The following is a 17,247-nucleotide window of genomic DNA, read 5'->3' on the forward strand; positions in this document are numbered from 1 at the left end:
AGCCCAGGAGTTGGAGGTTGCTGTGAGTAAGCTGATGCCATGGCACTCTAGCCCGGGCAACAGAGCGAGATTCTATTGCAAAAATAATAATAATAATAATCTTTTCTAACCTTTAAGCTTCTTGTGGTTCATAATTTAAATCTCATGATTAAGTGCTTAAAACTGGGACTAACACATTGGCGTGTTAGACATTATTATTGTCATTGTTATTATTTAAAGGGATTAATATATATCTGATAAGGGGCTTTTATCTAGAATATATAAAGAACTCTTACAACTTAATAAAATGACAAATAACCTAATTAACAAATGGGCAGAGGATTTGAATAGACAGTTCTCTAAAGAAGATATACAAATGGTTAATAAGCACATGAAAAGATGTTCAACATCATTAGTCATCAGGGGACTGCAAATCAAAACCATAATGAGATGCCACTTCATATCTGGTAGGATGGCTAAAATAAAAAGAACAGATAATAACAAATGTTGAGGATAAGTCAGCAATTTCATTCCTAGATACACCTAAGAGAGTTGAAAACATGTCCACACAAAAATTTGTACACATCATTCATGGCAGCATTATTCATAATAGCCAGAAAGTGGAAACAAGCCAAATTTACCAAATAAAATGTATATTCATACAGTTGAATATGTGACAGTAAAAAGGAATGAAGTATACTGATACCTGTGACAACATGGATGAACCTGTAAAACAATATGCTAAGTGAAAGAAGTCAAAAAGACCACATATTGTCTGATGCTGTTTATAAGAAATATCTAGAATAGGCAAGTCTGTAGGGACAGAAAGTAGATTAGTGGTTGCCTAGGTCCAGGATTGGGGGAGGGAGATGATATGGGAGAGAATGCACAGTGACTACTTACGGGTATAGGGTACCTGATTATCAGTGTAGTGAAAATCTCCTAAAAGTGATTGTGGTTATGGTTGCGCAGCTCTGCAACTACATTAAAGCAATTGTACACTTTAAATGGGTGAGTTGTATGGTATATGAAGTATGTGTCATTAAAGCTATTAAAAAATCTCAGAAATTTAATCAGGATATTTGCAGTCTCAAAATGTAGCCAAACAGATGACTCATTATTACAAAGAGAAAAGAGTGACAAAGAAAAAATGTTATTGATTGGCAGATTCAGATGAAGGATATATGAAATTTTGTTAAATTATTCTTGCAACTTTTCTTTAAGTTTGAAAGTTATTAACAATTTAAACATCTTAAAAATTGAAGAACTTAAATCCATATACATAGTTTATTTACTTATTTATTTAATTCTATTGATATCAGGTTAAATGTCACCAATACTGGCCAGAACCCACAGGAAGTTCATCCTATGGATGCTACCAAGTCACCTGCCACTCGGAAGAAGGAAACACTGCCTATATCTTCAGGAAGATGACACTATTTAACCAAGAGGTAGGGAAGCAGGATATCCATTCATTAGAACTGTTGTGTTCAAGGTAAAAACTCTGAAAGCTCAAAATGGTTTTAGTCTGAATACTGCTTACTAGGAAATATAAAAATTACTGAACTATTCTTCCTGCTCTAATGGGATACTTTGAAATTTTATGAAGAGTATTCACCTATAATAAATGTACTTCTAATTTCTATAGCTAAATATGAATGGTCAGAGAAAAAGGAGCCCAGTAAATAATACTTATTGCTGTTACTACTTTGCCTACTCATACATAACAAGTATACCAGGGGTGTGTTTGGTTATAAAAAATTCTTACTGCCAAAAATACCAATGAACATTTGGGTATTTCTGTGGATGTGGAAAAACTTATTGAAAGCTGTCTAATTATTTTCTTTTTTTAAAAGAAGTAGAGGAGAGCGATTTCATAGTCCCCTCAGAATTAAGGAGGAAAAGGCAGTACCTTCTGAGAGCAGACAGATTTTAGCATTCTAATTGCCAGCTCTTAGTTCTGCCTGGGTTATTCCCCTTGGCTCCCAAATCCAAAACCAGAAATGGAAACTGATTAATAAATGATGGCTTAATACCCCAATTGAAATATGTGTGTAGTGAGCATCACACTACCAGTCTTGTCAGGCTGCTAGAGACAGTGCACCCTGCTTTCACTGCCTGCAGCTAGATATTGCCCTGCCAGCCACCTTTGGTTTTGAAGAAGACTGAAAGAAGAGAAGAGCAAACAGCACAAGCTATTAATATGAAGGCCCAGGCCTATCCCATCAACGGCAAAGCCTTTGAAAATGGGTATGATCGAAGGAAACCAGTGCAACAGAGCTTTATTAACAAAAAGGGAAGGAGCCAGAAGTTGTGTTAATTTATAGAAAAGGCATCTAGCATTGAATGAAGCTAAAGTTACAAGAAATACAAAATGTAAATTTCAAAATCTTATGGGCTAGTTATTTCCTCAGAATGAATTTAGGGTTAGGGGCATATACTATATTGCTAATGGTCTAATGTAGCAGGTAAGGTCAATAGTTCATTTTCCCAAATAGTTAATGAAAGATAGGCTGTCTGTGTTTATATAAAATAATATCTTTAATCTTTAGCATAGTTTCTCTATTATACTCCACCTATTTTCCATAGCAGTTTTATATACCATGCTGGCTTTTCTTTACAGAGCCAGAGTGCCTTAGAGTACATATACTAAGACACATACTAGTTTCTAAAGTTTGAGTGACACATAACTGGAAAAACAAATTTTCCCCCACAAATAAATATAAAATAAATATACATGGATGAATGGACAACAGAGAGACACTACACCAAGTCTTACCTTTTACTTTCATGGTCTTTTCTGGAAGCTCCCTTTAATGTTAATGACAATAACCAGATTCCGTAGTGTTGAGTGACTGTAGCAACCAATTAATTATTGAGCATATAGTGCCAAGTAGTTAATTGAGTGATTTACTGGTCCTCTCATGAAATCTTTTTAGCATGAGGCAGTCCCTTTGAGGCGTGGATATTATTTCATTTTTCAGTTGAAGGAAATGAGGCTCTGGAATATTAAATGCCATAACTGTCAGGGTCTAGATTTGAACCAAAATGTATCTAAACCCAATGCACTTACCCTTTTCAATATACCAACCATTGGCTCCCAAAAGAATTAATTCCTGATTTTACTGTGTGTTTTTTGATCTCCAGTTTTATTTTTCTAATTTCCATATTTTTATCTGCATTTTATCAGGATTAGTCCAAGTTGATTCTCAAAAAATGTTTTTCACCCTACCATTTTTGCTCACCCAACAATTCTTTAGTTTTCTTTAAGCATTTTTTCTGGATTTTAATTTGTTTCTGCCTGATTACTTGATTATCATCTTAAAAATACTTTACAAATATGGAAATTGATTTATAAAAAGGGTAGTGATGCAGGTAGCCAATGGATACTTAAATGGTTACAACTGTTTCTATAATATGGTTTTTTTTCCTGTTCATTGAAATTTTATGTTTTAATGAGTTTATATATCAGTATTTTGGGGGTAGAGGAATAGTTGGTTTGCTTTCCTTCTAAAACTAAAATGACATGAATATTTATATTTTAAAGATAATTCTTAAGTCATGGTGCATAACTTTTCATTTGCCCTTAGAAAAATGAGAGTCGTCAAGTCACTCAGATCCAGTACATAGCCTGGCCTGACCATGGAGTCCCTGATGATTCAAGTGACTTTCTAGATTTTGTTTGTCATGTACGAAATAAGAGGGCTGGCAAGGAAGAACCCATTGTTGTTCATTGCAGGTATACTGTCTCCTGTCTTTTATGAATATATAGCTGACTATGTCATTTTAAAAAGGAGTATGTATTTTATTTTGTCCTTATGTTGTTAATTGTCACTTTGATAATTAGAATGCAAAGCTATACTCTGAAGATAGAAGACAATCATATGTTCTAACATATGATTGGCAGTAACTTTATCATGAGGTAAAAATAATACCAATTGCACTGATTCTTAGAAGATCATCCTTTTCATATTTTAATGTCTTTGAAATTTGTCGTACAATTTATGGTAATTTAGATTTGATGAAATACAATATTGTAGGCTTAGTCCTGCAGTCCTATAGCCTGCTGCTATAACAAAATATTTGAGCCTAGGTAATTTATAAAGAACAGAAATTTATTTTTCACAGCTCTAGAGGCTAGGAAGTCCAAGATTCAAATTCAACATATGAATTTTGGGGGACACATTCAAGTTATAGCATAGGCATTAGGTGCAACCCTAAGGTTTAGATTCCCTCCCTCCCACCAAGGTACTCCCTCCTTACCTATGGCCCCTCTTAGGATGTTTATTGAGTACTCCCACTTCTCTTGGAACGGTCCTACCTAGTATTATTACAGGATATGCTACTTCCAAGACTTCTAGTTGAACAGTGGCAGGCTGCCCTTCCTTTCAGATCCAGGTCTACTTCTGCCCTCAAAGGGTCAAATACAATAGCTCCAACCCTTCACTACCACTGACCCAGAGATTAGGAGACAGTAATTATTTCCTCCCTATTTTTACCACATTTGTTAAGTGATTTATTCAGAGAATAAGTGATTTATTCCAAGGACATGTTGAGATACCTCTTTATCCTCAAACTTCCCAATGCATTTTGAGAGTAGGCTTTCAAATCATCAATACAGAGAATAGACCAAAATATTTGAGAGGTAAAATAGCAAGAATGGCAAAACATATCAGGCCATTTCACATCCTGAGTCCTTGATAGCTACTACGTTCATGTTCACAGATTAAACTTCAAAGAGTTGTTTTTGATTATCTCAATGGTAAAGTTTAAATTTTGTTTAAAAAACTGATTTATATAAGTGTATAAAATACTGTTGTCTATTGCATATTTGTTAACTTATTATTTTAATTCTTTTATTATACATTTTAAGGGGAGGTTGATCTAATAAACTTATATACTTTGTTCAGATTTTTAAAACTAAAATGTAACTCTTTTATTTTTTTTTTTTTTATTTTTTTTTTTTATTTATTTTTTTTTTTTTTATTTTTTTTTTTTTTTGAGACAGAGTCTCACTTTGTTGCCCGGGCTAGAGTGAGTGCCGTGGCGTCAGCCTAGCTCACAGCAACCTCAGACTCCTGGGCTTAAGCGATCCTACTGCCTCAGCCTCCCGAGTAGCTGGGACTACAGGCATGAGCCACCATGCCCGGCTAATTTTTTTGTATATATATTTTTAGTTGGCCAGATAATTTCTTTCTATTTTTGGTAGAGACGGGGTCTCACTCTTGCTCAGGCTGGTCTCGAACTCCTGACCTCGAGCGATCCACCCGCCTCGGCCTCCCAGAGCTAGGATTACAGGCGTGAGCCACCGCGCCCGGCCAAAAATGTAACTCTTTTAAAATAGTATTTTTCAACTAAGTGGTGGGAGGGGAATATAAATCATTTAATCTATAATAAATGAGTCAGTTAAGAGCACTTTTTTTGTTGTTTTCAAGATATTCTGCTTGCTACTTTTGGAACATAAAACATTCAAATGAAATTGTTCTTTCTGTACTATAACTTCATTTTCTACACCAAAGCTACAAGTAGTTTAACAGAATAATATCAATAAGATGCTGCCCATATTTGTCTTTTTTAGTGCTGGAATTGGAAGAACTGGGGTTCTTATTACTATGGAAACAGCCATGTGTCTCATTGAATGCAATCAGCCTGTTTATCCACTAGACATTGTAAGGACAATGAGAGATCAACGAGCCATGATGATCCAAACACCTGTAAGTACTGTGTTTCATATACAAGTGTGTATTCTCAACATGATGATTTTTGTTACCAGTGTGTATTCTAAATCATGTTTATCTTTTTAGTCCCTTGCCAGGAGCTAAATAACCATTAGCACAGGGGTCAGCAAACTATTGCCTGCTAGCCAAATCTGGCCTGCCACTTGTTTTTGTAAATAAAGTTTTAGTGGAACACAGTCATGCTCATTTGTTTATGTATTGTCTGGCTGCTTTCGTACTATAATAGCAGAGTTAAGAAGTTGCAGCAGTACCATATGACATGCAATTTCTAAAATACTTAATATCTGGCCTTTTACAGAAAAAGTTTTGCCAACATGCAAGTTGCCTATCATGTTAAATATTGCATACCTAAATAAGTGCAGAGGAACTTGCTTTGTATTACTTGATCAAGTGGAATGCTGAGAATGATGGTATCCTTGATCTGGAGAGTCTTGATAAACCTGCTTTCTGTGAAACAGCTGTGGTGAAATTGCTTTTCTTTCTAACATAAGAACTTAAATTGCAACAACAGCAAAAAAAAAAAAAAAGTAATAGAATTAAATTTAGTGTATTTTACAGTGAATCTTAATTATACTCCAGGAATCAAAGAGGAATCATGGAATTTTAGTTCATATTAAGATTATCTTTTATGTTAATTAAGCCATTGTGATATGTTAACATTGTTGGTGTCAATAAGGTTACTTGAAGCAGATTGACCTACGTGATCTTTTAAGTGCCTGTCATCTTTTTGGTTTTTAATTGTAGTAAGTTTCAAACATACAAAAAGGTAGACAATATAATACAATGAATACTATGTTAGTACTCAGACCCAACATTTGCCATATTGTTTCATCTGTACAGCTATTCACTTTTCCCATATTTGAAGCAAATCTTAGACATTATATCATTTTGTCCATAAATATTTTAGTTTGTATCTCTAAAATATAGAGATTGTTTTTCCTTTTAAACAAAAGTATAATAGCATTATTCCACTTAAATGTAATTAATAATAATTCCTTAATATTATCAAATAGCCAGTATTCAGATTTCTAGTAGTTTCATAAAAATCGTCTTTTTTATAACAGCCTTATTAAAGTGTAATTTATATCCCATAAAATTCACCCTATTACAGTGTACAGTTCAGTGGTTTTTAGTATATCACAGAGATTTGCAGCTATCCCTGCTATGTAATTTTAAAACATTTTCATCACCCTAAGAAGAAACTCGATACCCATTAACAGTTATTCCCATTTCTCCTCACACCCTCCCTCACCTTCCTCCCACCCCCAGCCTAGGCAACTACTGATCTCCTTTCTGTCTCCATAGAGTTGCCTATTCTGGACAATTCCAATCTGCCTATTCCTTTCCTATTAAAGGAACCATACAATTTATCTTTTGTAACTGGTTTCTTTTAATTAGCATAATATTGAAAGGTTTATCCATATTGTAGTATGTATCAGTACTTCATTTTTGTTGTTGAATAGTATTTTATTGTATGGGGATACAGTATTTTGTTCATCGATTCATCCATTGATGGACATTTGAATTGTTTTCACTTTGGGGCTAGTATGAATGATGCTGCCATGAATTTTGTGTGTATGTTTTTGCGTGAACGTGTGTTTTCATTTCTCTTGGGTATACGAAGGAATGAAATTGCTGGGCCATTGATAATTCTGCTTCATCTTTTGAGGATCTACCAGATTTTTGCTACATAGCTGCACCATTTTTCAATTCTACTTGAAGTGTATGAGAATTTCATTTTCTCCATATCTTCATCAACATTTGTTATTATCTTTTTTATTTTAGCCATCCTACTGGATATGAAGTGCTATCTCATTGTGAATTTGATTTTCATTTCCCTAATTACTAATGATGTTAATCATCTTTTCATGTAATAATTGACCATTTATTTGTATATTTTCTTCTTCAGAGAACTGTTCAAATCTTTTTTTTTTTTTTTTTTTTTTTTGTGAAACAGAGTCTCGCTCTGTTGCCCGGGCTAGAGTGAGTGCCATGGCGTCAGCCTAGCTCACAGCAACCTCAAACTCCTGGGCTTAAGCGATCCTACTGCCTCAGCCTCCCGAGTAGCTGGGACTACAGGCATGCGCCACCATGCCCAGCTAATTTTTTCTGTATATATTTTTAGTTGTCCATATAATTTCTTTCTATTTTTAGTAGAGACGGGGTCTCACTCTTGCTCAGGTTGGTCTCGAACTCCTGACGTCGAGCGATCCACCCGCCTTGGCCTCCCAGAGTGCTAGGATTACAGGCGTGAGCCACCGCGCCCGGCCGCTCATTTTTAATTGGATTATCATTTTATTGTTGAGTTGTGAGAGTTCTTTATATTTTCCTTTTTAGAGATGGGGTCTCACTCTGTCACCCAGGTTGGAGTACAGTGGCACAGTCATAGCCCACTGTAGCCTTGAAGTTCTAGGTTCAGATGATCCTAGCTCACATGATGCCTCAGCTTTCCAAGTAGCTGGGACTACAGGCGCAAGCTACTATGCCCAGCTATTTTACATTTTATTTTTGTAGTGACAGTGTCTCACTATGTTGCCCAGGCTGGTCCCAAGCTCCTGGCCTCTAGCGATTTTCCTACCTCAGCCTCCCCGGTAGCTGGGATTACAGGCATGAGCCAGTTCTTTATATTTTCTGGATCTAAGTCCCTTATCAGATGTATGATTTGCAAATATTTTCTTCCATTCTGTCTTTTCACTTTCTTTATTATATCATTTGAAACAAAAGTTTTTAATTTTGATGAAATCAGTTTATCTGTTTCTCCTTTTGTTGTTATTGCTAAGAAATCATTGCCTAACCCAAGGTCATGACGATATATTCCTCTGTTTTCTTCTATGAATTTTATAGTTATAGCTCTCACTTAGGACTGTGATCCATTTTGAGTTAATTTTTGTATATAGTCTGAAGTGGGATTCCAACTTTACTCTTTTGCATGTGGATACCCAGTTGTACCAGCCCCATTTGTTGAAAGGACTGTTCTTTTCCCTTGAATTGTCTCAGGGCTCTTGTCAAAAATCAGTTGACCACAAATGTAAGAATTTATTTCCGGGCTTTTAATTCTAATACATTGATCTATATGTCTGTTCCTATGCTAGTATCATACTGTGTCGATTACTATAGCTTTGTTGTAAAATTTGAAAGCGGGAAATGTTGAAACCCTAATTCTGTTTTCCTTTTTTAAGATTGTTATAGCTGTTCTGCATCCCTTGCATTTCCATATGAATTTAGAATCAGTTTGTCATTTCTGGAAAAAAAGGCAACCAGAATTTTGAATCTGCAGATCAATTTGGGACGTACTGTCATATTAATGATATTATGTCTTCCAAATCATGAACACAGTATTGTCTTTCTGTTTATTTAGATCTTTGATTTTTTTCAGTGATGCTTTTTGTAGTTTTCAGCATACAGGTCTTACACTTCTTTGGTTAACTTTTTCCTAAGTATTTTAGTCTTTTTTGGTACTATTGTAAATGGAATCATTTACTTAGTTTCATTTTAAGACTGTTCATTGCTAGGGCATAAGAATATAATTGATTTTGTATATTGATCATGTAAACTGCAACCTTGCTGAAATCATTTATTAACCGAGAGTTTTTTGTGTGTGAGAGTTAATTTTTTAGGATTGTCTATTATAAGATCATGCCATCTGCAAATAGAGATAGGTTACTTCTTCCTTTCCAATCTAGATGCCGTTTTCCTTTCCTTTCCTTTCCTTCTTTCTTGCATAAGTATCCTGGCTAGAACCTCCAGTACAATATTAACGGAAGCTGTAAGACAAGAACACTTGTTTTCTTCCTGGTTTTACTAGTAAAGCTTTCAGTTTTTCACCCCTAGGTTATATTAGCCATAGGTTTTTTATAAACACCCTTTATCAAGTTGAAGTTTCTTCTGTTACTAGTTTATTGAATGTTTTCACCATGAAAGGGTGTTCCGTTTTGTCAAGTGCTTTTGTGGTATCTGAGATGATCATGTACGGTTTTTTTGTCTTTTATTCTATTAAGGCATTATTACACTGATTGATTTTTGGATGTTAAACTAACCTTGTATTCCTGAGATAAATCTCACTTGGACAGAGTGTATAATTCTTTTTATATGTTGCTTATTCTTTAAGTTTTTAATTGTGGTAAAATACACATAACATAAAATTTATGTTAACCATTTTTCAGCAAACATTTTAGTAATATTAAGTATATTTACATCGTTGTACATTCTCCGGAACTTTCTTATCTTGTGAAACCAAAACTCTGTACCCATTAAACAACTGCCCATTTTTCCTTTCTCCCAGCCATTGGTAACCAACATTCTACTTTTTGTTTTATTAGTTTGACTACTCTAAACACCTCATAATAAGTGGAACCATACTGTATTTGTCTTTTTCTGACTGGTTTGTTTCACTTAGATTAATGTCCTCAGGATATATCCATGTTGTATTATATGTCAAAATTTCTTTCCCTTTTAGAGCTGAATAATATTCTATTGCATGTATACACCACATTTTGTTTTTCCATCTGTTTGTCAGTAGACATTTGCATTGCTTTGCCTTTTGACTATTATGAATAATGCTGCTGTGAATGTGGGTGTATAAATACTTCTTTGAGACCTTGCTTTGTCATTTCTTTCAGATGTATACCCACAAGTGGAAGTGCTGGAGATCATAGCATACTTAATGGGTTGTTTTTGGTTTTTGTCGTTTTTGTTTTTAGGAATCTGTTTAAAATCAGAATTCAAATATAGTCTCTATATTTTGATTGGTTTATATGTCTCCTAAATCTCTTTTAATCTAAAACTTCCTCCTCTGTCTCTTGTCTTTTTTTTTTTTTTTTGCATTTTATTTGATGAACAAACCGGTTTGTTTGTGTTATATGTTAATAGTTTCCCACAATCTGGATTTTGCTGATTTATATCCTCAAAATGGTGTTTTCTATATTTTCTAAAAGTGGTAACTGTATGGCTTGAGCAGCTTAGGTGGTATGTTCTTTCCTCAAGAGGCACATCACATCTGATTGTCTTTATTTTTGTGATGTTATCACCCTTGGGTGATTAATGCCTGCATCCATTAATTCACTAGGCTTGCAAGATAATGATATTCTAATTCTGTCATTCCTTCTTTATTTATTAGCTGGACTACTTCTTTAAAGAGAAACTGATCTCCTATTTGGTTAATCAGTGGTCCAGTGTGTATAAGAAAAACAAGATAAACACTTGATTCTTTTCCTTTATTTACATGTTTTCAATATAATGAGTTAGTTCATTGTTTCCCTCCAACGGTGATGACTGACGTTTGTTTTGGTATTATTTTGAAATCGTGGTTTTAAACATGTTTGATGTTTCAACCCATTGTAATATGTTTTTCTTTTCTTTTTTTCTTTGTTTCTTTCTTTTTTTTTTCTGAGACAGGGTCTCGCTCTGTCACCCAGGCTACAGTGCAGTGTCATCATCATAGCTCACTATAACCTCAAATTCCTGGACTCAAGTGATCCTCCTGCCTTAGCCTCCTGAGTAGCTGGGACTATAGGCCCGCACCACCACACCCTGCTAATTTTTCTATTTTTTGTAGAGATAGGGCCTCACTCTTGCTCAGGCTGGTCTCAGACTCTTAGCTTCAAGCAATCCTCCCATTTTGGCCTCCCGAAGTGCTAGGATTATAGGCATGAGCCACCACACCTGGCCATTGCAAATTGTCCCACTTTTGGCCAGTGGGAGCCTATTCAGCTTGTCTTCAGAGTCCTTTTGTCAAGACCCTGGCATCTTTGACTGCTATCAGAAAAGATGCCCAGGCCCAGCTTGTACATTTCATTCCTCAGATTAGTTTATCCACTAGTTTCTCCAAGAAGTCCTAGTGGTTTTTACTGAGAAATTATTTTAGGTACCACTCTCTGAGCTCTAGGGATTTTTATTGCTTGGATTAATATTTGTCTCTAAAAATGTTCAATTGCCAGAGCCAGGAAAATACATGTGTCATTGGTTAATGCTGATGCTTCCAATATAGATTCGGGACTGCAATGTTTTTACTAAACCTCTTTTGTCTTACATTTTCATCTCTTTTCTTCTTTAACAAGAATACTAGTTCTCTGCAATACCAGCAATGAAAGACTTAGAATATCACAAGTACTCATTTGTTTTATTCCACATTGCACAGCAACAGTTTCATAATAATACTAACACTATACCATAAACAATAAGGCTACTGAAAAGAGTTTTCAATTTTTTCACAGTTCCTTTTGCCCTTTTAATATATCCTACCACAGATAGGCAGTGAAATTACTGTTTTTTAACATATACTGAGATAGGTAGATATTTGTATTCCTCCTTCTTTAATAAAGATAATATATTGTGCATACTTTTTTTTAACATTGCTTTTTTTTTTACTTAATTAAAAATCCTGGAATTATTCTATAGTAGTGTGTAGACTTTTAATTCCTTTTTTCCCACCTAGATAGTATTCCATTGTGAGAATGTACAATGGATTACTTACCCAGTCCCTATTGATGGAAGTTGGATTATTTCTACCTTTTTTATCATAATCAGGCAATGAATAGCCTCATTTGTGAATATGTGTTTTCAGTTTCTTTTTCTAGTTTATCTTTTGGCCAGATTCCTAGAAGTGGGATTGCTGGGTCAAAAGGTAAATTAATTTAATTTTGTTAAATGCTGCCATCTTCCCTTTTATAGGAGTTGCAGTATTTAACATCTCTTCTAGCAACATATGAATGAATTTTGCCAACAAAAAAGTTTTACCTTCATTTTTGTAATAAGTAAGCCAAGTGAGATGTTTGTCTTTTTTTGTTTCAATGCTGATTTTTCTGATCAATTGTATTTTTTGTTTTATTTTTCAGAGTCAATACAGATTTGTATGTGAAGCTATTTTGAAAGTTTATGAAGAAGGCTTTGTTAAACCCTTAACGACATCAAATAAATAAGAAAGCAAAAGGTCTGGGATATGTGTTGGAAAACTGCTTTCCCTTCTACTCACTTTGCCATAATACTGCCCGCAGGAAATGGCATCTAACAAATAAAAAAAAAAAAAAGAAGAAGAACTCAAAAAAACTTTGAAAACTTCAGCACTGTTGCACTTTATGTTTTAAAAAAGTCACTCTTTCACAATCTATAACTCAATGTGTTTGAAGACTATTTCATGCTTTGCTCCGAACAAATAGTGAATAACTGAGTATGTTCAGGGTAATTTATGAAGTTTTGTGGTGGTGCCATACAGTCCCCTTTTGGTAGAATTGCCACAAGCAAGGCTCAGAATTCTCATCATCTCTGTTATACACCTATATCTTGAAAGCAAAAAGAAGTAAACATCAGGAGTCAGCTCTGGTCTTTTCCAGTGGTTCTTGTACTTACTATACTGATTGCCAGATTTTATTTTTGAGATTTTAGCAATATCATTCTTAATATTAGCCAATACACTGCCTATGGATGCAGCACATCTTTCCCTACACACCCCCCTGTAGAGACCTGCTATTCGGAAGAAGAAAGGTGGAATTTGCTGTTCCCAGGAAATGCTGCACATTGTCCATTTACCAGCATCTTATAGAAAGTATAAATATGAATCTACAAATTTTCTTGGATTTAATAACTTATATTTATCATAAGGTCGGCTTATTCCAAATCATGTGATTTCACATGCTTGATGTAAAGGAATGCATGCATTGTGTCTTAACCCCTTAAGTGCCTTGAGACATCTTTGTATGTCTAATGAAAAGGCACTCATTTGACCCCACTAGGAGGTATGTATGTATATTGTACATTCTTACATTTTTATGCATTTTGAATAAGTTCACATACAAACAGCTTCTTATAGTGAGTGTTAGGCAGTCAAAGAAGGGTAAGGAAATTCTGTTTCTTACTTAATACTGTGATTTGCCATAAGAAGCAAAGATAATTTGTGTTCTACTGAGTGCACGCTCTGCTGCTATGGAACTGTTTAAAATCTGCACATTCCTTTACTGAGGGACAGGGGTTACAGTTTAGCAGCTCAACGTTAAAAGATGCTTTATTCAAATTTCATATTTATTTTATTCCTAACTTTAGAAATGATGTCTTAACATGTACATTAATGTTAAACATTGATACTCTGAGCTAAAGTTAGAGCCGTTGTGATTTATTCCTATCTGTAACTAAAATATTACTCTTCAGCACTCGTTTCAGTTAATATCAAGCTTTGTTCACACCTATCTGTTGATTGAAATTCTTCAAACAAGGAATGAAACATTATTGACTTATTTTTAAATGTAATCTCTCAATGACTAAAATGAGGATTTTCTTGTCATTTTTGTGTACAATTAAATTACTCCAGGTTATATATACTAATTCAGTGATAAGCATGTTAATAAGGAGACTTTTGATTGTCCAGACTGATGGAGGATCTGATTCCCATTAAGAATGTTTATATTTTCCTCTTTGGGTTTTGTTTTGTTTTGAAGTCTACAGAAAGATAGAACTTTAAAATTTTCCAGTTTAAGATAAGTGAAAATTTGCTCACCTATTCAAATGTTATTTTACATAATTATTTCATATGGATTGTGGTTTAAAAAATTCATTTCCTAGTGGTTTCTGAATATTTCTGTATAGGCTTAATAAAGTTTAAAGTACAATGGTAGGTATTTTGGAATGCCATTTAGTATAAGGGGGAAAATGTATATATAAAATCTTCAGTATAATCTAAATCATGTCATTTCAGGTGTTCAAAATCCATAATAATAAATTTCAGGAAAATGAGACAGGAGGATTGCTTGAGCCCAGGAATTTGAGGTTCCTGTGAGCTAGACTGCCACCATGGCACTCTAGCCTGGGTGATAGTGTGAGACTCTGTCTCAAAAAACAAAACAAATAAATAAATAATAAATAAATATCAGGAAATTAAGCTCTTAAATATTAATAATCAAGATACCAAATAAATGATCATATTAAAATATTTTAAGTCTTTTTTTAAATAGAGAAGTAAACATAGCCTTTATGTCAAAAAGAAATTCTCTTATCTATTTCCTGATTTCACAGTCAAGAGGGTATGAGATAGTAAATTAGCTAGAATCTTATTTGAACATTCCATTCTCTACCAACAGATAAATGTAATTTAGGCTGCTGTATGACATCATGATAAGTTGAAAAGTGAAAAAGTAAAATCATGTTGGGGGTCTAAGTATTAAATAACTGTTTTGGCAGTTTTTCACCTGAATTAAAAAATAAAATCTGTGTGTTCTAAGTGGATGGACAGAATATGACAACCATAGACAAAAAGATACAGTTGTGTAGACATAGACAAAGGTCATGGTTGGCATATTCTCTAATTTAGGGCTTTGTTTACACTTCTGAGGTTAACTCTAATAATTTGGTGGCAGTGAGCACTGCTGCCTTTTTAAATCATTAATGCCTGTCTTTAAATGATAATACAGTGTATTAGAAGTTTAGAATTACATTTATTCATATATGAATTTTTCATCTGGGAGCTATCCTCTGTCAGTATTTTTATGTACAGAAAATATCCTTTTTTAAACCTTTATTAGGATCTTAAATTTAAATTATCCTTCACAACTTCTTAAAATGAATATGCTAATTATACTTCCCTGTTTACTGAACAGATAAGACTTTATCCATTACATGTAAGAATTTTTTAACCTGTATATCAATCTAAATAGGTTTCTTGAAATAATAACTAGCTTTCATACACCAAGTAGTTCTAGACTCCATCCATATCAGTGTAATATTATGTGATAAAATGCCAAATTTCTTATTTTTAAGCCACTCTCCTGCACCTGTAACCACCCCTACCTCCCAACCCCGCACCCCCACACACTTAAGAAAACAATGCTGACTTTTATTCTGACAAGTGGAAGTCTATATTGGTGAATCAAGGGGCTTTTGTAAATGCTAAGAAGTGTTTGCGAAAACCTTCCCTTTCTGCTTTAGGATGGTTTTCCCATGTTGAAGTGTTTTATTGAGCATCTGACTTGTATCAGCACTGTGTAAATAGAATGAGGAATATTTGAAATAGACTTTATATTCACAAGAAGAATTGTGATTGTTAAACCAATGTTTCCATTCAAAATTGAGGCAGAGTAAACAGCCTGAGAAATAATCTCCTTTTATGGCCTGCCAGGAGAAAAGCAGATAGGTGACTTATCATTTTAAGAGAGCATTTATTATATTTATTATATGAAAACTGACTTCAAATGTATGAATATATGTTAATCCATTAAGGCAGTTGCTTGAAGGTTTCAAGTACTAATACATATACACACACACAGATACTTTCATGCATTTATTTATATGTGTATTTCACAAAGGCTAATGCTCACAAACAGGATTATTTTAACTACAGGGTTGGTTATCATCTGTTGGCAGGTCTGATCTGGTCTAATCAAGTGTTTGAGCAAAACTCTCCTATCTTCCATCTCCACTAGAAGTACTACAACTTGAGAGCTGAGAGGAACTTGAAGGATATTGTCCAGCCTTCTCTTTCCTTGTTATAGGCAGAGAAAGAGAGGTCCAGCAATGGTAATTGATTTAGTAGTCTGGTTTTCTACAGTCTGCTTTGTAATTCTCAATCTAGTGTTCTCTGTATTATGCTGGAACTTCGGTAAATTATGACCTATGATGAAGATCATAAATTTTTGTGAATTTTAGTCTATTTCAACTAGAGAAGCATATTCGGGCAGTGTTTTCACTTAATAACTATAATGACCTCAGAAGATGTCACTTAAGCTGGTAAATAGGTAGGCTTCAAAAAGTGATCTTAATTATTAGGACCCCAACTCAGTTTGCTAGCCCTGCTTCCCTGACAGAACATACGCTTTTGTAAAGTATTTAGGCTGTTACACATGCAGTATGAAAACATCCTGGACTGCATTTAGAAGGCTAATTTTTAAAAGCACTTAAAACATAGAACTAAGATTTAGAGTATATGTCCACTTATAATGAAATAATTTATGTTCATAATGTGAACATGTAATAGAATTAAATATAGCATTACTTGTTTTATAATCTTACCAGGAAGGGAGAAGGAAACATGAATTTATAACAATGTGCTATTTAATATCTGTATTTTGAATATTTAAAGTATTCTGATGATAAGGTTGCCAAAGTAGTTTTGAATTCATAAAAGTTATTTATACCACAATAATGTGGGGTATGTTTACAGGCTTTTATTTTGTAGTAATTATTTTGTAGTTCAGGTGAATATTCATTTATGTCACTTATAGTAAAAACATTATGGTAAATATTTGTTGGAATAAACATCTCAATAATATGACAGGATATAGATAAATTATGCCACAGCCTGCATTATGTAAGCTGCCACATCAACAAAGTTAAATACTTTGTATTAACATTGCTTACTTCCTGCATTTGCTTCATGTATCCAACCACAATTGCTGGAACCATTTTTTGTGGTGCTTACTCTAAATGAAATAGCTATGTTATTAAAACCTACTGGATTTTCTCAAATATCATAATTGCTGATCTGTTGACAAGATTTATAGGTGTCTCAGTATGATTACAAGTTGCAGCAACTGTTTTATAAAATTCTTAG

The 17,247-nt window shown here is 34.0% G+C and overlaps 1 protein-coding gene across 2 annotated transcripts in view; it reads left to right on the plus strand.

The window, feature by feature from the left end:
* The window catches only part of PTPN4 (protein tyrosine phosphatase non-receptor type 4), a 183,759-nt gene extending 170,723 nt beyond the window's left edge, over nucleotides 1-13,036 (plus strand). For both annotated transcript variants that reach the window (XM_045559157.1, XM_045559158.1), the window contains 4 exons: nucleotides 1,302-1,430; nucleotides 3,570-3,718; nucleotides 5,558-5,693; nucleotides 12,551-13,036. In XM_045559157.1, coding sequence (XP_045415113.1) covers nucleotides 1,302-1,430; nucleotides 3,570-3,718; nucleotides 5,558-5,693; nucleotides 12,551-12,634 — 498 coding nt within the window. In that variant the 3' untranslated portion in view covers nucleotides 12,635-13,036. The remainder of the gene's footprint in view (nucleotides 1-1,301; nucleotides 1,431-3,569; nucleotides 3,719-5,557; nucleotides 5,694-12,550) is intronic.
* Nucleotides 13,037-17,247: the final 4,211 nt, after the last annotated feature.

The sequence above is a fragment of the Lemur catta genome, chromosome 8 (genome assembly GCF_020740605.2).
Source record: "Lemur catta isolate mLemCat1 chromosome 8, mLemCat1.pri, whole genome shotgun sequence".
Classification (NCBI taxonomy): domain Eukaryota; kingdom Metazoa; phylum Chordata; class Mammalia; order Primates; family Lemuridae; genus Lemur; species Lemur catta.